We start from the raw sequence: 20601 nt of genomic DNA, 5'->3' as shown, positions 1-20601 counted from the left end.
TGGTACGTCTAGCTTTTTGTTGTGCTGAACGTGCTGTTACAATGCGACAAATGACCGTGAATACCGGTTGATTCCACTAGAAGAAAGACTAAACACTATGGAAATATGCTCACACCTTCCACAGCATAGCACGGCGGTCGCCGTCCTTCATCTCCCTAACCCAATCCCCAACGCCCTTCTCCATAACCCCCATACACCTAACCGTGCCCAAACCCCCCCTAGCACCAGATCTACACCATAGTCTTCTTCCCCCCATGCCTCCCCTCCCAATCCTCATACCCCCCATACTTGCCCTCGCAATCAGGCCTAAGGCATCTCCCTCCATCCAAAGTCATGAGCGGATGCGTGCCATGGTAGTCCAGCCTACAAATATCTCGTTAGCTTTTAAATCTAATAACCAAAGCCAAAAGCCCAAAATTTCTTTCGGCTTGGATGATAGGGAATAATAAGGAAGAACGTACGTAGTAGCAATAACACTCGGACAATTCGTAATCAACCGCCCGTCCCAGTACTCGGAGCAGCCGCCGTAGCCGTAGTGGTCCTTGTCATGCTGGTGGTGGTTGTTCTTGTGCTTGCGGGGCTCAAGCTCGGACGCTATGGTGATGAGCGTCGTGGGGGCGGCGGTGGTGGTGGTGATGGCAGGAGGAGCGGCGACGGCGGCAGAGGCAGCCGTCATGCGCGGCAGCGGCGTAAAGTCAGGGGTTGACGGCGCCGCAGGCGTCGTGATCGAAATGGGGCCGGCGAAGGTGACAGAGGCTAGGGCCAAGGGGAAGGTGATGAAGAGGCCACGCATTTTGGTAGTTTAGTTTGATTTGGTTTGGGAGTGGTGCGGAAAGCTAATGTGAAGTAGACTTTGCTTTCGTAGATGGTAAGATAGTAAGAGAGAAGATAGAGGAGGGATGTGTTATATATGAAGTATTCGCATAGCAGCAGAAACTTCCACAAAAAGTCAAGCCATGGTTAAGCTTTGCGTGGTGTTGCTTCCAAAGGGAAGTACTTGAGGCTCGACTATGGGATTTCGCAAAGGACTAATGATATCCGTGGATATGAGTCTTGGAACTATGGTTCAATCGAGCGTGTTGTTGCGCGAAAGAAGCAGAGGGTTCGCATTATGCAAGCAACAAAGTAGAGAGGCCTGCAGTCTACATCGAGTTAAAATCATGCAAAGTAGATAACCCAACGTCAACGTAGGCTCCAGGGTATCAACTTTTTTCCTTGAACTGATGTAGGCTGCAGCCTACATCAAGATAAAAACGCGCGAAGTAGCGAGCCCCACGTCAACGTAGGCCCTGGGATGTTGGCTCGTCTGTGGAATGAAGTGGGTTGGGAGAACTACGGTTCAGAACCAACCAACACATGGGTATCGAATCAAGCATCACCACCGCATCATCCACCAATTCACCAATGCCGCGCAATAACCAGCCAGCCTCTCTCCTTGACCGCGTTGAACAGCACCGCGACCCGCTTCCGCTTGATGCCCTCCCTAGCTGACACATCCTCGATCGCATGCTTACCATCCAGATGCCTGAGCAGCATGGGCCAGCTCTCTCGCAGCTCTTTACCGGTTATGCCACCCAGCGCGCCATCCGCGTGTTTCGGCGGACTGGGATTCGTCGAGATGATTGCCGTCTCTTCGAACGTTTGGGCGATCTTATCGAGCCATCGCGCTTCTATCGACGATGCTTTCTGTGGCGATAGAATGGTGGTGGGTGCGAAGGACGATGGGTCTGGTGGGGCGAGCTTCTCTACCGGGGAAGTGGGCGAAACTATCGAGTTGCGCGATGGAGACGGGGAGGTCGGCTTCAGATGGAGAGGCGACGGGCGATGGGGCTTAACATCTCGAAGCCCGAGATGAGATGGCGACTCTGCCCTCTGCGACGGCGTAAGCGCAATAGTCGTGCGTTGACTGCTCGTACTCCCGGCGTCCGAACTCGTGCGCGCAGAAACGCTGCGCGACATGGCGGTCGATCCGAGTCGTGGGCTCAGTATCGTACTACTCTCCATCTCCTCATCCGCATCCCTGCGCGTGCGGCGCAAAGGCGATGAAGTCCTCGCGGAGTTTAGCGAAAGCAAGCTGCTTCGCTTGTCGGAAAGCAAACTATCCGCCACCGAATCGTTGTCGCTCATCAACTCTCTGCGCGCTTCCTCAGCTTTCTTGATGCGCTCTTCGCGCTCCATCTCTGCTGCGACTTGCGCTTTGATCTCAGGCGTTACGCGTACCCAAGCAAATGTGCGCAACTGCGTGACCCAGCCGCCGCGCATGAGCCAAGCCAGGATCTCCATGTACGCTTCGCGATGTTCGGCGGTGGGTATGAAGTTCCTGTACGGCCGAGGTGTACCGGAGAGCATGCTCAGTACTTTGGGCAGGGTAGGTAAGGTGGGGAAGCGCTGCGCATATACTGATATCGCAGCTGGGAGAACAGTCATGTCGGCGTTTGGACTGACGATGTATGTGTCGCGTGGTGATAGGGGAGCGACGAGACGTGCGCGCCGCCAGTAGACAAGATGGCTTGCTATGTACTCCATATCATGCGCGGATATGTTGTGCTTCTTTGAGATCTTCAGCAGCGACTTGGTGGGTATGATGTTGCGTATGTAGAATGCGATGGCTGCGGCGTTGCCACCGGTATCACCGCCCAGGTCTTTGATCAGCACTTCGGCATCCTCCAGAAGCAGCAAGGCGGCATGTTGTGTCATCGGCGCATCATCGTCTTCAAGTATGACGTTCGAGGTCGTGAGCCATAGACCTGGCATCTGGGGTTCGATGGCGGTGGGGAGGTAGGGAGTGGAATCGGCCTGTGGGATCTGAAAAGATGTGTTGAACGTCGCATCGAAGTGGATATGGGCTATCTTGTCGTGCGATATCGCGTCGAACATGATAGCGATGGACTTGGCTAGCGGTGATGTGCTGACAATCTTGCGCCATGTCGCCGTGAGCGACTCGTTCGTCTCCTTGGCGCGCTGCTTGATGTCGATGATGCGCTTGGATTCCTTCCACACGTACTGGAACCGCGCCTCCTCGTATTTGAGTGCTTTGGCATACTTGCGCGTGACGTTTTCGTACATCTCCTTGACGCGTTGTTGGTATTCCAGCGCAGGCGGGTTCAGCACGAAGACGACGTTGAACATGGTCATGTCTGGGTTGTTGATGTCAAGGCTCGTCGAGTTGCTGCGTGCATCTGATCCAGCCTCCGACGGTCCACTCGACATGGAGTCGTGGCCGTAGCCTGGCTCGAATCCTGGGACGGGTTCGTTCGACGTTTCAGGGGAATTCGCGTCGTCGTCGTCGCTTGCGCTCGTGAGGTTCCTGACCAGATCGCCGTCCTCAAGCTTCTGCTGGTCAGAGCGCTTCTTCTTCTTCCGCTTCGCCTTCTTCCAGAGCCCGTCGTCCCTTACAAACATGGGTGCGCCGAGAAAGACGATGCTCTCAACGCCAAGCTCGAAGCGCCTCTTGTTGTATTCTTTGCTCGGGCTCAACATCTTCTCCAGCGCATCCATCTTGAAGCCCAGCACGGTATCCCAGTCGTGATCTCCGCCCTTGCCCCGATGTCCATTACCGTCCTGGTCATTGTCGTCGTCGGCATCCTCCTCGTCGATTGTCTCCTGCTTGCCCCATAGCCCCGATCCCAGCTTGGACTTGTCGCTCACGCGGCCGGTCAGGGTCCTCCCCGATGCGCGACCGCCGCTGGTGCGACTGCCTATCTCGATGTCATTGTCGTCGTCCGAGTCGGTGCTGCTGTCCCATTCGCTATCGGAGCTGCGCGAATCGACGCTGGCCGTCGACGTGTCGTGCCTGAACCAAGCCGGGTCTTTCGCGGCGGCGAGTGCGGCTGCTGAAGGTGACAGCGGTGGGTAGTGGAAGACGAGTCGGGGGCCGAGCGACCGCGACTTGGTGACGAGGAGGATGGCGTGGAGGTTGGAAGCAGGTGGCAGCGGGACAGCCATTGGAGAGTGGAGGACGGGCAGGTGCAGCATGCGGGGAAAGAAGCTGCGGAGCCCCGGGAGATCTAGCCCGAAGCAGACAGCTCTTTCACCATCATCAACCAGCACCATGCAGGCCGAGGTACGAGCGCAACGTCAAGGCGCTAGACATCCCTTCGTGGCGCACGATCCAGCAGATTGGTGAATCCAACGACTGCCTTCACGAAGTCACATCGAGCGACGAGGAGAAAGACAGGCACAGGAAGCTATACCTAGGTAGGGCTCGGCCATTCTACTAATGACCATCGTCGTCTCGTTCGACCAACGAAGGGATCATGATGCACTGTGCATACTCGTGAACTGGTCCGATATACAATGACTTTAGGCGCCACAAGGTCTTTCCAAAGTGCTGAGTAGAGTAGACAATCCCCAACGCACGTAACAAGTTCTCTTCTCCAGATTCATTCACATATTGTACAGTCTTACCCCATAGCGACAGGTCACTACCCTACCTAGGTACTGAGGAAATATCTACCATGCGGACCTCGCCTCCATACACGCCGCGTACAAATCCAGGCAGTGTGCCCACCGCAGATATCACGCAATACTACCTCGACGAAGATTTGACCAAACTCGCAGGCTTCATCACTAGTGTACCCCCGGATCTCTTATACAACATCATGTCCGCCGCGACTGAAGCCGACCTTAGAGCCCTTCTCGCCCTTATCAACCCATCCGATCTACGTATCGAGCCCGGCTACCTGATGACCAGAACGTGCGCGCGCGTATCAAACTGGCTTAAAAACGGAAGTCAGAGATGGGCGGTGAGTAAGGACGTCATTCCGTGTGCTCTCTTCCTCCTTCTCAAGTTCAGGGTTTTGACGCGCGATGGGGTGTGCCACTCGCAGACGCACGAGGAGAGTCTCAGACTTGCTGCAGCTATCAAAACTGCGTATGGGAATCTTTGCGACAGCAGGGTGTCGCCGAAGGCGTGGGCCGACGTCATGGGTAGGCAATACGCAGATATTCAGGGCGCTGAGATCGCGTTCTTGAAGGATCTGGACTTTAGGACGTGGGTACATGAGGCTGACTTCAAGGAGTTTGTGGGTAGGTTCGAGATCGTGTGGGAGACGTTGCTTGAAGATCAGGATGACGTTTTCTTTTGACGGATGGAACTCAGTCTTGGATGTCGATAGTCAGCATCTGATCAAGGTTAGGTATCGGGCAAGCGTTCTCTTGCACGACATCAGGACAGCACAATGTCAAGGTTTGTCGCAAGAGCGCTGTCACAGCCAGCGCTTGATGTACATTAGTTAACAGTATTATACATCGCCATAGTGCAGATTCACGACGATGCATGCTTTCACAACGCTGTTCGCGCCTGCCTGTAGGGAATCCGAATGTTCATCCCCTCGTTCCTTTTCTCGCAGGCACGCAGTGTCCTAATAGCCTTGACTAACAAGACACCCACGCCCGGATAGAAATGACCTCAAAAGCGTCTTATGACACCGTCGATCACTACCTTGTCCCTCCTCAGCCTTACACATCGTCTTTCCTTGCTCGTCTCAGCACATTCATCCTACATGCCCCACTCAACGTCGTAGAGTCTACGCTTCGTCCATCGTCAACGGACAGCGGCAAAACCCAACACATCAACCCCAATAGCGACACTCTACGCCCCACGCAATTCATGACAACCGTGTGCCAAGGCCTACTCCAATTCCTCAACACGGACTTTGACAAAGCTGATCACGCCAGTCCAGATACCATCCCTCTCGCTTTATGCCTCCTGCTCCGCTATCGTGTGGCGTCTTCCTCCACATCCCAGCGTGAAGACGAGCGTAAGTATGAATACGCGATCTCAGATGAGGATGAAGATGGAAGTGCACTCATCACTCTCCCTATACCCTATCCCACCCCCCGATCGTGTTATCGACCAGAGATGAGTGATGCAACGCTTGTTGCGGTAGCGGTGCACACGGCGTACAAGTTCCTTGCTCACGATTGGGTGAATTTGGAACATTGGGCTGTGCCCCTTCAGCTGAGTAGACATGCTCTGCTGGGAGGTGAGAGGACGTTTTTGAGAGTGATTGAGTATGCGGTTTGGGTGAGGCAGGAAGAGTATCTGCAGATGAAAGGTAGGTTCGATGACTTATGGGAAGAAGTGTTTAAGAAGGCTGTTAGGCCGGCGCCTCCAGATTTTGTGACGAGGAGGCTGAAGACGAAGGGATGAGGTAATGTAGCATTGAATGGATTGCTAAGAGCTATAAGTCTGGTAATATAACAATGACATCTAATCGAATATTTGCGCGATTGATAATGAAGTTAACAGGATGCAATATCACCACGATCGTGGTAAAACAGGGGTGTATTTGAGCGTGTCGCATGAACGGCGCGATGGAACACGATACAAAAAGTGCTATGTCAGGCCTGCTTTTTGGTGAATGAGCAATGTCTGCTACGCGACTCGAAAGTACACACCTACAGACCTGCCTCTTCTCATTAATTGTATGAAAGCCGTCGGAGCGCTTGTTTAAGTCGCAAGTATCAGGTCTGGTGAGATCGTCGCGATCGTTCCTTCAGGAGATGATATTGACGTCTGTAATGACTGAACACCAGGAGGTCCGTGAGGCCACTTTCGACTTCAGCTACCGCGGATGCCATCGCGGATAACGTTGTGAGCGATGGCTTAGTGGGAGATGTCGTACTTCCGCTTGTGATCTTGCTGTACACGAAGTCGAAGACTATGGGGTAAATGATCAACTCTCCAGCTCCACCGCGACACCTTAACAATATATTGACAGCTGGAGTTGTCGATACGAGTAAAAACAACGGTGCAGAAGTCGCCACCTTCAGCCTCGACGCACATCATGTCGCAATCGAGAACGCCGCAAAGATTGGGTGTTGAGAGGCCGTACGGCAGTGACACCCCATGAATAGTGATAATCGATCATAAGGCATGATGTTGCAATGCGTGTCTGCGACGAGAGTGAGAAGCCAGGCGAGCAGAGTTCCCCCCTCGCGTGGATGTGCACCCGACCTGAAACACAAGCGGGGGAAACACGATGACGGCGACGATCCATGCCACGCAACTGGTTGGCTCTGGCTGACGGTGATCTGTAAAGGGTGCAGACGCCACTCGCCATGCGACATCCCCGAGTACAGACGCGAGAGTGGTAGGCGCAGAGGGATGGACGTCTCCTTAAGGCTGCGGCGGCGGTCGTCCTTGCCTCACTACACTCACCTCCGTCGCTCGTTACGAACTACATGATCATGTGGGCGTCTATTGGGATATGGCTGTTGTTCGCGCAGGTCTTCGCGCTGGGTGCTGCTGCGCATCGCGACTGGTGGCTGCAGAGTCTCCCCCAGTGTTGGCGGGACTGCTTTGGGAACACAGACGATGGCTGCAGTTATAGGAAATGTGAGTTCAACACTATTGTACTTCACCGCATCACGGACTAATGTCGCTCCAGGCATATGTCAAACCAGCGAGAGCAGCACCTCGTACCTCTCCAGCGCAGTCGCGTGCGCGGTATCCTCATGCAAAGCCGACGAATCGGACATCGAACTCGTCCTCGGACCGCTAGAACTCTACTGCGATGCCGTCGGATGCACGATACCAGCTGAGGTGGTGGAAGACGCCTACGCTGCTGTGTCGAGCACCGCCGCAGCCGACCCTCCGAAACCCACGCACGCAGCCCCGACAACCAAGCCCGCCCCCGCCGCACCCAAGCCCACCACCACGCCCCAAATCGACGACCATGACGACGCTGGCGCTGATCTGACCAGCGCGATCAGCACGACTATAACAAAGACGTCGACTGATGGCGACGGCAACACGCTGCAGATAATCGTGCCTATAGTCATGGGCCCGACGCAGATTAGTACCGGCAGCATCGTTACGTCGACTGTGGCTGGTGGCACGCCCATGTCTACGGGCACCTCATCGCCTAGCCCCTCTGCCCAGCCTTCCGCTCCGGTGCCGACACCAGGCGCCTCCTTTACGCAGACATCGTCAGCATCGGGGTCGGAAGAGACAGATCCTCCGCCGGCCAACGGCAACGGTAGCCCGTTCGAGAATATGCAGGCCGGTGCTGGGAGGTGGGAGTTGTCAACACCGGGAATGGCGTTGGGAGCTTTCGCTGCGCTGGTGATGCGCATGTAGATGGTGCCCCAACGCATGCGACATGACGAGCCCGAACCATTTGCTTGAGGGACGCGCCAACCACCACGATGATGTACCGTATTTGCTTTTGGAAGATTCGAAGATGCATGGTGAGGTTGTCTCGTAGTACAACAACCTCCACCGCTCGATTTGCTGTATGATACCTAGATATGATGAATGCTCGAATATGAAAGATTACCACCCAAAGACCGTCCTCACGATATCAATGATGTCCTCAATGAGAAGCTGTAGCCACCCCTCGTAGACCCTGATCGCCGGAATGCCAGCGGATGACTTTGGTCCACGCGCATCATCCCACCGCTTTGTCCCCGCAAGCCAATGAAAGCGAACCCAATGCCAAGTCGGTCCTCCAGTCCTTGCACATGAACGAGAACGAGAACGAGACTCGCAAGCTGTACCTTCTCGCGCCCCATCAATCCTCCAGATCTTGTCCGAGGCCTATTTAAATCTCATTCCCGTATATCCAGCGGCTTTGCATGTGCTTCAGCCTCAAGCTCGGCCGACGCAATTCACCCGCCCCCGACGTGAAAACCTCCGACACGGCGACTTGCCCAAAACGGAACCGACAAATCAGCGTGCTCGCATTCCACAACGACGACCGAGGTATCTTGCTCGACAAGCAGCGAAAGTGGTCCCAACGCGTCCAGGAGGTAGCATTCGGAGCGCGCGAAAGAGTCCAGTTCGTTTCAGTGCGTCATTATGCAAACGACGTGGCATGACTGAATTTCTTTCTGATACCTTATAGATAGAGCGGGCTGTCCGGCCACGACGAACGGTCAACACATCGACTTCAACAACCAACGAGCGTTTACTTTGAGTTCTTGGACTTTTACCTTCTACCTTTTACTATTTATCCCTCGACATGGCGGAGCTTGAACCTATCCCCGGCCCTCCTGGCCTGCCCATCGTTGGCAACATCACAGACATCGATGCCACAAACCCCATACAGTCTATGTGTAATCTGACACTGAAATACGGTTAGTGGTTCTCTTTTTGCATACCTACCTTGCTATCCGCTTCCTGCACAGGACTGAGTTTGGCTGCGAATCTGCGAACCGAGAACTAATGAGTGCAGGCCCGATATGGAAGTTCTACCTTGGCGGCGAGCGTGTCGTTATCGCAAACCAAGCTCACATGGACGAGATCTGTAACGAGGAGCGGTTCTCGAAAATCATAGCGGCATCACTAGAACAGGTCCGCAACGGTGTTCACGATGGTTTGTTCACATCCTACGGACCACAAGAAGAGAACTGGGGTATTGCGCATCGCGTTCTGCTTCCTCAACTCGGCCCGCTCGCCATTCGCAACATGTTCAACGAGATGCACGACATTGCGTCGCAACTCGTCATGAAGTGGGCAAGACACGGCCCTGAGCACACCATACATGTTACGGATGACTTCACCCGGCTGACTCTCGACACCATCGCCCTTTGCGCCATGGACTACCGTTTCAACTCCTACTACTACCAAAAGATGCATCCCTTCGTCGATGCCATGGCCGACTTCCTCAAGACCAGCGGAGACCGCGCAAGGCGAGACCCCATCTCGCAGATGTTCTACGGTGCCGAGTCGCAAAAGTATTGGAAAGACATCGAACTGCTCCGCAAGACCAGTCTGGACGTCATCAAGACGAGGAGAGAGAATCCGACTGATAAGAAAGACTTACTGAACGGCATGTTGAACGGTGTCGACTCCAAGACTGGCAAGAAGATGACGGACGAGAACGTCATTGACAACATGATCACCTTCTTGATTGCTGGGCATGAGACAACATCGGGCTTGCTGTCGTTCACCTTCTACTACCTTCTCAAGAACCCCCAGGCGTATGAGAAGGCGCAACAGGAAGTCGATGATGTGATTGGAAAGGGCCCTATCACTGTTGACCACTTGACGAAGCTTCCCTACTTGAACGCTGTGCTCCGCGAGGCTCTTCGTCTCCAACCCACTGCGCCTTCGGTCGGAATGACTGCCAAAGAAGACACTACGATCGGAGGAAAGTATGCAGTCAAAGCAGGCGTTCCTCTCGTTGCGTTGTTCCCGATGGTGCACCGCGATCCGGTCGCATACGGTGAGGATGCCGAGGAATTCCGACCTGAGCGAATGCTTGATGCTGAGTTTGAGCGACGCAACAGAGAGTTCCCCAACTGCTGGAAGCCCTTTGGCAACGGCATGCGAGCCTGCATTGGAAGGCCATTCGCCTGGCAAGAGGCCCTTTTGGTGCTTGCAATTCTTCTCCAGAACTTCAACTTCACCATGGAAGACGCGTCGTACCAACTCCAGATCAAGCAGACGCTCACGATCAAGCCCAAAGACTTCTACATGCGCGCGCATCTCCGCAATGGGATCTCAGCGACATCGCTCGAGCGCTCGCTGGCATCGGCTACGCTCAACGACCCACCTCCAGTGAATGGCGCACCCGCTGTCAGGAAAGAGAAGACCACCAAGGGCAAGCCTATGGCTGTTTACTACGGCTCCAACACCGGAACATGCGAAGCGCTTGCTAACCGCCTTGCTGGCGACGCCGCAAACCATGGCTTCAACGCGGAAGTTGTGGACACTCTGGATGCGGTGCGCGAGAGCATACCTACCGACAAGCCCATTGTCATTATCACCGCATCCTACGAGGGCGCGCCTACCGATAATGCCGCACACTTTGTCAACTGGATCGGTACCCTGAAGGGCAAGGAGCTGGAGAACGTCTCGTATGCCGTCTTCGGATGCGGCCACAAGGACTGGGCGAAGACATTCCATAAGATCCCCAAGTACCTGGACGCTACTCTCGAAGAGAGAGGCGCAACCAAGATGGTTTCGATGGGTAGCACCGACGCTTCATCAGGAGACATCTTCACCGACTTTGAGACCTGGGAGGACCAAGTATTGTGGCCTGCCATGCGCGAGAAGTACGGATCGTCAGAGGCCGATGGCGAAGGCTCGTTGGAGACAACACTAGACGTCGAAGTCACCGCCCCCAGATCATCTACGCTACGTCAAGATGTTCGTGAGGCTCGTGTGGAGGAGATCGAGGTCCTTTCCGGCGGAGACGCCGGGCAGAAGAGACACATCGAGATCAGCCTCCCCTCGGACATGACATACTCAGCGGGTGACTACTTGGCCATTCTGCCTTTGAACCCCAAGGAGAACATCCAGCGCGCGATGCGACACTTCGGGTTGAGCTGGGATTCAATGCTCACTATCTCCTCAGCTGGCCCCACGACGCTTCCTACAGATACACCCGTCAGTGCCATCGATGTCCTTGGCGCGTACGTGGAACTCGCTCAGCCTGCCAGTAAGCGTAATGTGCTTGCGCTTGTTGAGACTACACGCGACGAGGCCGAGAAGAAGGAGCTGGCGCGTCTCGCGGACGAAGACTTCAGCTCCGAGATCACCACCAAACGTGTGTCGGTCCTGGATCTGCTCGAGCGCTTCCCCTCGACCAAGCTGCCACTCGGGGTCTTCCTGAAGATGCAGCCACCAATGCGCGTGCGCCAGTACTCCATCTCGTCGTCGCCTCTGTGGAACCCGAACAACGTCACCCTCACATACTCCGTTGTCAAGGGTACCGCCCTCAGCGGCCAAGGCCAATACGTGGGTGTGGCTACCAACTACCTCGCGAACCTTGCGCCGGGCGACAGGCTGCATGTCAGCGTGCGCCCCTCGCACAAGGCCTTCCACCTGCCCAAGGACTCCAAGAGCGTCCCTGTCATCATGATGGCAGCCGGCACCGGTATCGCCCCCTTCCGCGGCTTCATTCAAGAGCGCGCCGCCCAAATCGGTGCCGGTCGCAGGCTAGCGCCCGCCATACTCTTCTACGGCTGCCGCTCGCCGACCACGGATCTCATGTATGCCGACCTTCTCAAGCGTTGGGAAGACATGGGCGCCGTCTCACTCCGCCTCGCCTTCTCGCGCAAGGCAGACGAGTCGCTTGGCTGCAAGTACGTCCAAGACCGTGTCTACCACGATCGCGCCGACGTCATCGAGCAGTTCGAGGCGGGCGCGAAGCTCTTTGTGTGCGGCTCGCGCGGCGTGGGCGACGGCGTGCAGGAGACGCTGATACGGATCGCGAAGGAGCGGTTGAAGGAGAAGGAGGGGCGGGAGGCGGATGACGCGAAGGCGAGGGAGTGGTTTGAGGGACTCAGAAATGAGAGGTTCGCTACCGACGTGTTCGAGTAGGCGTAGATACTATACTGTAGAAGAGCAAGAGAGTGTACACCCGAATGACGCGCACGCGTTCTGCTTGCACCGTGCCCCACTTACCCCCCCCCCCACCAAAGTCTGCGCCACACCTTCACTCACCTTCATGTCCCAACGACCATCTCCACGCCGATTGTTTCATCTTGGCATCATGTCACGATATCGCGCAAAGTCTCAGCATCCCACTCTTACTAGCTGAACGAAGCTTGTCGTCCGCCCAGCCAAGGCGCAGAGTTTTGCGCATCTTGCAGCGTGGAGGAGCTGTGAACGAATCAGCTGCGGGTGATCCCGGTCTAATCTAATCTGATCGCATCTAATCAGATGATCACCTGCCACATCGATGCAACTGCCATGTCCGACAACACTCCGAAAGCTTGTCATCGTCGCCATGGCGCACGCAACAGGTAGAATGCGCCGCTGACACGATGGCTTACCGCGGTAGAACCGGTGGCCTCATCGCGATGTTTGTCGCATGCAAGATGAGGGGCATTCCTCAGTTTTGTGGCAATCTCTTCGACCTCTCCCAATCTCTCTGGAAGTAACGATGGCGCTACTGGACTTGCTTTCGTCGCCGAACGTCGAACGATTGAATGACCTGTTCCGATGGAGGCTGCTACTACTTGCGGTAATCCCGCTCGCCTTGACCTACCTCGTGCGAAAGTTCACCAAAGCAAAGCCTCTCGATCTGAAGCAGTATTCGCACTTTCCACAACCCGAGCCAGCAGATCCCGTTCGAGGCCATTGGGCATGGGTTGAGAAGATTGCGGCTGAGGGTGATCCTCGACGCGCCTTTGATGAGATGCTGTACGAACAAGCTGAGAAGCTCGGATTTCCCCCGGTTTTGCTCGTCGACTTCCGCCCGATTGAGAAGTTCCCCGTCCTCTTCATTCTGGACAACGATGTCGCGGAACAAGTCACCAAGCCGAACAAAGCATTTCGGACTAGCATGCCCAAGCATCCGTCTATCCAGCAGATAGCACCACTAGTCGGCTCAAGATCTTTGGTTACTACCGATGTAAGTAGTGTGTGAGCAGGTGTAGAGTAATTAGCCACGGTAGAGAGACTGACTGTGAGCTATAGGGCGAGGAATGGAACGCGCTGTACAAGCGCATACGCCCGGGCTTCCAACCTAGCCACCTCCTTGGTTTGGTCGACGTCATTCTAGACAAGTCCGAGACTTTCATCGAGCTTATGGAGCAGAAAGCTGCGACTGGCGAAACTTTTCGTCTCGACGCATATACCACAAACCTTGTCTTTGACATCATTGGTATAGTAACCTTCGACATGGATCTCAACGCGCAAATCGACGGAAAGCAATCTGAAGTCCTGCTCACGTACCGAGCCCTCTCGCAAGCCTTCAACAAGCGTCCATTTGGTGGGGTCGGATGGCGCGGCTACTTCTCTGCCAACGAGCGTGAGATCCGCGCGAAAGACAAGCATCTGGACCGCATTCTCAAAGCCAAGATCAAAGAGCAGCACAAGGCTTTGCTTTCGGGTGATGTTGACACCAAGACGAAGAACAAGAGCGTCGCAACTCTCAGCCTCCACGGCATTGACCAACTCACGCCCCAAATCCTCCAACAAACCAGCGATACGTTACGCGGCTTCCTCTTCGCCGGGCATGACACGACATCCATCCTTCTGCAATGGGCCTTCTACGAGTTGCACACACATCCGTTTGCTGCGCAAGCTCTCAACAAAGAGCTTGACAACGTCTTTGGTTCCGACACTCACCCTTCCGCCGTCGTAAAAGCGCTACGAGGCTTCGACGCTGGGTCACTCTTAAGCCGTCTGTCCTACACCGATGCGCTGATCAAAGAGACCCTACGACTCCACCCACCCGGCACGACCGCGCGCATCGCTCCACCCGCATCAAACACCATGCTCACCCTCCCCAACGGCGACACCCTCCCCATCGACGGCCTATGCGTAACCCCCCGCGCATACACCATCCAGCGCCACCCCAAGATCTTCGGTTCCACCCGCAACGACTTCAAGCCCGACCGCTGGCTCGGTGAGGCCGCCAAGAACATCCCCGAAAGCAGCTTCCGGCCCTACGAGCGCGGCCCGCGTCGCTGCACGGGTTCTGAACTCGCGAACCTGGAGACCAAGATCATTATCGCTTGCGTCGCGCGGCACTTTGAGTTTGTCAAGCAAGGGCTTGGGGAATTAGTTCTAGATGAGAAGGGCGAGGTGCAGGTTGAAGGGAATGGCAAGGCGAAGACGAAGGGGGTGATGTTCTCGACGCATCAGGTTACGGCGAAGCCGGTTGATGGTATGGAGGTAAGGGTTAGAGTAAAGAGGTCGGGCGAAGAGAGGAAGTAGATGCGACGAGAGGTTTGGAAGGCAGAGAGTAGAATAGAGGTAGAGACGAAAGACACGAGACGCTGAATTAGTCGTGCCGCAACGTTGCTATTATTTCAAACTTGCTTCTACTATAGTACTTCTACTAAGTTCTATCTACTAATTAATCTAGATAAGAACTATTAAAGTTAGAGAGTAGGTATAATTATATAGTTATAGATATATAATTACTTAGCTCTTTTATAAACTAGCCTTTTATTAGAGTTAACTCTATTATATAAAAGATAATATTATATAAAATTCTCTATAACTTTACTTAGAGTTAAGCTACTCTACTTCTAGCTAATACTAAAGATAGTAACTAGATTTTTTAAAGTATAAAACTATATAGATTTTTAGAGCCTATACTAGCTAGTATATAAAGCTTTTATAATATTACTTATAATATTATATCTTATACTATATACTTATTATTTACTTTTATTTAAAGTATTATATATTTATAAAGAGCTAACTCTAAAAGTAAATACTAGAAAATATTAGATAAATTTAATAGTCTTAGAAAGAAGAACTTTCTAAGTAGCTATATACTTTAGAAAGATTTTCTAAGCTTAGCTAAAACTAAACTAGATTTCTAATATTTCTAACTAAGAATCTTTCTAGATATAGCTAATTATAATAGTTTTTTTTTTTTAAAAACTATTATTCTATAATTATAAAGTTTATAGCTATATAATTTTCTAAGTATAAATACTATAAAATTCTTTATCTAAGCGCTATATACTAGTGTCTTCTATTAGAGTTAACTATATTATATATAAAGTAATATTATATATAATACTAGAATACTCTATTACTCTATTATAGCTTCTAGAGCTATAGCTTTTTATATTCTACTATAAAGTATATAAATCTTATCTTAAGTTTAATTAATTTTCTTTTTAGTTTATCTAACTTTATTAGATTTATAACTTTTACTATTAAATTCTATAAAGTTTAGTTTATATATTTCTATATTCTAATACTAGTCTTATAGCTTAAGCTAACTCTAGAAGCTTATTTAATACTATAAGCTAACTTTAGAAGCTTATTTAATACTATAAGCTAGCTCTAGAAGTATATTTTCTACTATAATTATATCTAGAAAGTATACTTTATAGTATAAGCTAACTATATTAGAATTCTAACTTCTATATCTAAAGGCTATAAAAACTAGTTAAAGTATTTATTCTATACTAGATCTAAAATAGTATAGTGTATAGTAAAAGGCTCTACTCTACTAGTAAAAAGCTTCTAAATTATAGCATTAGACTATATAATAATATTATAATAAGCTACTAAAAGACTCTAAATATATACTATATAGCGTAAAGCTCTAGTAAAAGGCTTTTATATTCTAGTAAAAGATAGATAGAATATACTAAAAGGCTATACTAAAAGACTATATTAAAAAACTATATTAGAAAGCTACTATATTTAAGTAAAAGACGCTTAAGGTATAGCTACGCTACGTAATAAAGAACGTAATAGTAACTAATAACCTAATAGTCTACCTAAAAAGATACTAGTAAAAGGCTTATTATATATAGATTTTTTTTTATATAATATAGTAAATCTTTCTTCTATCTAAGAAGCTAGGTATATAATATTATATATAGTCTATTTTATTCTAGAGATATATAAAGTAGCTATTTTATATCTATTATCTTTTATCTTAGATAACTCTAGACTTAGATAGCTTAACTTATCTACTTAAATAAAAGCTTAAAGTCTAAGTTAGATTTATTCTACTTCTATAGTTCTATATACTATAATATATTATTACTAGTAATACTAGTTTTATTAGTATTATCTACTTATATTCTTTAGTCTATAACTTCTATAGTTTATTCTATAGCGCTAGCTTATATAGCGCTCTATTAACTATACTATACTAGTTCTAATAATAGTATCTATATTATAGTCTATTACTTCTTATTCTTTATATATATTATATTTTTAAGTTTACTCTACGTAGCGTATATTACGTATAACGTTATATTATAGAGTACTTTTTATTACGTAGTTACTTTCTTTAGTTTCTATTTATACTTTACTCTTTACTTTTATTACTATTACTAGCTATATTTATACTATCTACGCTTCTATAATTATCTAAATTACGTACCTCTACTATTTAAAAAGACTATAACCTATTCTTTACTAGCTTTATTAGTAACTCTACTAGATAGTTTTCTAAGTTACTTTTATAAATTATTTTAAGAAATAGCTACTTAGAAGAGAGCTTCTTTTATATATAGCTTATAAGTAATAGTTCTACTACTTTATAAAGACTACTAATATTATTATTATATTAGATAACTATCTCTATCTAGTTTTCTAGTCTTAGAATTAGCTTTTACTTTATAAATAAATTTAGAATAAACGCTTTTAGTAGTAGTATAAAGATACTAGAACTAAACTTTTACTTTAGTATCTACTAACGCTTTCTATATTCTAAGTACTAGTTCTAGTTATAATACTTAGCTATATACTTAATCTATATTAACTCTTTATCTACGTTACTACTAATCTTATAGAAGAGTTATTCTCTAGTAACTATTACTACGCCTATATATATTCACAAAACGTAATCTACAGTAGATTACCTTAGATAATATACTAATCTTAGTAATCTACAAAACTAGCTAGTAATCTACAAAACTTTTATTATAATATAGTAGCTAAGTACTAAAAGTATCTAATTAAAAGAAAATATAAGCTAATCTATTATAGTTTAGTATAGTTATTAAGTATTTTAGTTAAATTCTAAAAAAGTCTAGTAGTAATCTACAAAACTAGCTAGTAATCTACAAAACTTTTATTATAATATAGTAGCTAAGTACTAAAAGTATCTAACTAAAAAAAAATATAAGCTAACCTATTATAGTTTAGTATAGTTATTAAATATTTAAGTTAAAATTTAAGAAAATCTAGTAGTAATCTATAAAATTAGCTAGTAATCTACAAAACTTTTATTATAATATAGTAGTAAAGTAGTAAAAGTATATAACTAAAAAAATATATAAGCTAACTTAATATAGTATAGTATAGTAATTAAGTATTTTAGTTAAATTATAAGAAATTCTAGTAGTAATCTACAAAACTAGCTAGTAATCTACAAAACTTTTATTATAATATAGTAGCTAAGTAGTAAAAGTATCTAACTAAATAAAGATATAAGCTAACTTAATATAGTATAGTATAGTTATCTAGTAAAATAGTTAGATTTATATAAAATAAACTAATAATATATAAAACTAATATTATATTTAACTAGCTATTTTAATTTTACTACTAATACTAATTAAAAATATACTAACTTCTTATAGCTTAGTAGAGTAATCTACTAGATTACTAAGAATAAAAGAGAATAAAGTAGTAATCTACAAAACTAATATTATAATCTACTAACTATATATATTTTATTACTAATTATATATAAAAATAAGCTAGCTTCTTTTAGCTTAGTATAGTAGTCTACTAAATTAGTTAAAGTTATAGAAAATAAAGTAGTAATATACAAAACTAATATTATAATTTACTAACTATATATATTTTATTACTAACTAAAAGTAATAATAACTTAACTTCTTATAGCTTAGTAGAGTAATCTACTAAATTACTTAAAATTAAAGAATATAAAGTAGTAATCTACAAAACTAATAATATTATATAGTAAGTATATATATTTTATTACTAATAAAAATAAAAATAAGCTAACTTTTTATAGCTTAGTAGAGTAATCTACTAAATTAGTTAAAGTTATAGAAAATAAAGTAGTAATCTATAAAACTAATATTATAGTAAACTAATTATATATTTTATTACTAATAAAAATAAAAAATAAGCTAACTTCTTATAGCTTAGTAGAGTAATTTACTATATTACTTAAAATTAAAAAATATAAAGTAGTAATCTATAAAAGTAATATTATAGTATACTAACTATATATATTTTATTACTAATAGAAATAAAAAATAAGCTAACTTTTTATAGCTTAGTAGAGTAATCTACTAAATTAGTTAAAGCTATAGAAAACAAAGTAGTAATCTACAAAACTAATATTATAATCTACTAACTATATATATTTTATTAGTAACTAAAAGTAAAACTAAGCTAACTTATAATAGTTAAATAGTATAAAATAAAATTTTAAAAAATGATATATATATATATTGTAAGAAAATTTACTATAAATATTAATAAAAGTATAAATATAAAGATAAAGATAAGTATAAAGATAAGTATAAAGATAGGTATAAAGATAAGTATAAAGATAAGTATAACGATAAGTATAAAGATAAGTTATAAGATAAGTTATAAGATAAGTCTTAAGATAAGTCTTAAGATAGATATATATAAAAGTATAAAGATAGAGAGAATAATAACTAGAAAGATAAGTATAAAGATAGATAGAAAGATAAGTAACTATATAAGTAGAATAGTAAAAGTAAAAAAAGAAATAAAAATTAAAGATAACTAAATATATTAATAAAATTATAATTACTAAAGATAACTTAGAAAGAGTATAATAACTAAGTATTAGTATATAAATATTAATAAGTATTAAAAAAAAAGTTATTTTAACTATTTTATATAGAGTATATAAAATTTTAATATAAGTAAATTATTAAAGTATAAATTCTAAATTTTAAATTAAGTATAGAATCTTTAGTTAAGATAAGTATTTAAGTTTTCTAAATTATAAAGAATATTATATTAAGTAAAGAAATTCTACTTTAAAAAGTATAATAAAGAAGTCTACTATATAGTTTTTAATAAAACTATATATAAAGAAAATAATATAGTAAAGAAAGAAGTAGTATATATATTAAATTAAATATATAGTATAATTTTTTATAGTATATTTATATATATATAGCTATATTTCCTATATTACTATTATATAAATCTAGCTTTTTCTAGTACACTACCTTTTAAGTTTAATAGCTATTTACTTTACTATTATATTATTAGTTTTAGTATTATACTAACTACTACGTTATAAGTTAAGTAATATAGTAAAGTAAATACTTTATTATAGAAAGTAGTAAGACTTATATCTAAATAAAGTTATAATATAAAGTAACTAATATATATAAAAACTTAAGTTAAAAGTATAATTAAAATAATAAATTAGAAAGAATATATAACTACTATAAGAAGAAGTAGTATATTATAAAAAAGATTAAATTATCTTAATAATACTAGGTATAGGTAAAATATATTTAAAAAAAATATTAAATATATACTAAGATATAAATAAAGAAATAGTAATAATAAAATTATATTAAAAGATAAGTATAAAGAATAGTATAAATATAAGTAGAAATAATAGTAAAAAGATAGATAGAAAGAATAGTAAAAAGATAAGTATAAAGAAGAGTAAGAACATAGATAGAAAGAATAGTAAAAAGATAAGTATAAAGAAGAGTAAGAAGAAAGATAGAAAGAATAGTAAAAAGATAAATATAAAGAATAGTAGAAAGATAGATAGAAAAAAGAATTAAAAGAGAGGTAAAAAAAAGGTAAAAGATAAGTAGATAGAAACTAAAAAGAGAGGTAAAAAAAAGGTAAAAGATAAGTAGATAGAAACTAAAAAGATAGATATATAAAAAGTAAAAATATAAGTAAGAGAAAAGTATAGAGTAAAGTATAAAAGTAGATATAAAAATAAATATTAACAGAAGTATAAAGGTAATAGAATAAAAATAATACTAAACATAACTTTTAAAGTTATTTAATAAATAGAAAAAGTAATATAAGTATAGATTAGATAAAGATTAAAAAAAGAAATAAGTATATAGATATATATATAAATAATAAATATAAAGAAAAAGCTAAACTCTAAGTATATAGATTATAAATAGTCTATATAGTATACACTAAAGTAACTATATATATTCTATTATTATATTAACGTAATACTTTTATTATAAAAGTAGAAATAGTATATA

General features: G+C 44.7%; 5 protein-coding genes across 5 annotated transcripts; 4 read left to right on the top strand and 1 right to left on the bottom strand.

Moving 5' to 3' along the window:
- Positions 1-1398: 1398 nt before the first annotated feature.
- NPR3 (Nitrogen permease regulator 3) lies at positions 1399-3945 on the bottom strand (the record flags this gene model as incomplete). The annotated part of the gene is made up of 1 exon (XM_049392713.1): positions 1399-3945. One exon carries the CDS (start codon positions 3943-3945, stop codon positions 1399-1401), a length of 2547 nt encoding a protein of 848 aa, XP_049239514.1.
- A 512-nt stretch (positions 3946-4457) lies between these two features.
- J4E84_010155 (uncharacterized protein) lies at positions 4458-5087 on the top strand (the record flags this gene model as incomplete). Its single annotated transcript, XM_049392712.1, has 1 exon — positions 4458-5087. One exon carries the CDS (start codon positions 4458-4460, stop codon positions 5085-5087), a length of 630 nt encoding a protein of 209 aa, XP_049239513.1.
- A 2107-nt stretch (positions 5088-7194) lies between these two features.
- Positions 7195-8086, top strand: J4E84_010154 (uncharacterized protein; the record flags this gene model as incomplete). The annotated part of the gene is made up of 2 exons (XM_049392711.1): positions 7195-7342; positions 7395-8086. The coding sequence occupies 2 exons, from the start codon at positions 7195-7197 to the stop codon at positions 8084-8086; spliced, it is 840 nt and encodes a 279-aa protein (XP_049239512.1).
- An 883-nt stretch (positions 8087-8969) lies between these two features.
- J4E84_010153 (uncharacterized protein) lies at positions 8970-12277 on the top strand (the record flags this gene model as incomplete). The annotated part of the gene is made up of 2 exons (XM_049392710.1): positions 8970-9084; positions 9183-12277. 2 exons carry the CDS (start codon positions 8970-8972, stop codon positions 12275-12277), a joined length of 3210 nt encoding a protein of 1069 aa, XP_049239511.1.
- Positions 12278-12842: 565 nt separating this feature from the next.
- On the top strand, positions 12843-14623 carry J4E84_010152 (uncharacterized protein; the record flags this gene model as incomplete). The annotated part of the gene is made up of 2 exons (XM_049392709.1): positions 12843-13313; positions 13379-14623. 2 exons carry the CDS (start codon positions 12843-12845, stop codon positions 14621-14623), a joined length of 1716 nt encoding a protein of 571 aa, XP_049239510.1.
- Positions 14624-20601: the final 5978 nt, after the last annotated feature.

This window comes from Alternaria hordeiaustralica, assembly GCF_023758085.1.
Source record: "Alternaria hordeiaustralica strain BMP 2776 chromosome Unknown scaffold_37, whole genome shotgun sequence".
In the NCBI taxonomy this organism is placed as follows: domain Eukaryota; kingdom Fungi; phylum Ascomycota; class Dothideomycetes; order Pleosporales; family Pleosporaceae; genus Alternaria; species Alternaria hordeiaustralica.
The sequence above is the reverse complement of the archived record's forward strand: the minus strand, read 5'-3'. Positions and strand labels throughout refer to the sequence as shown.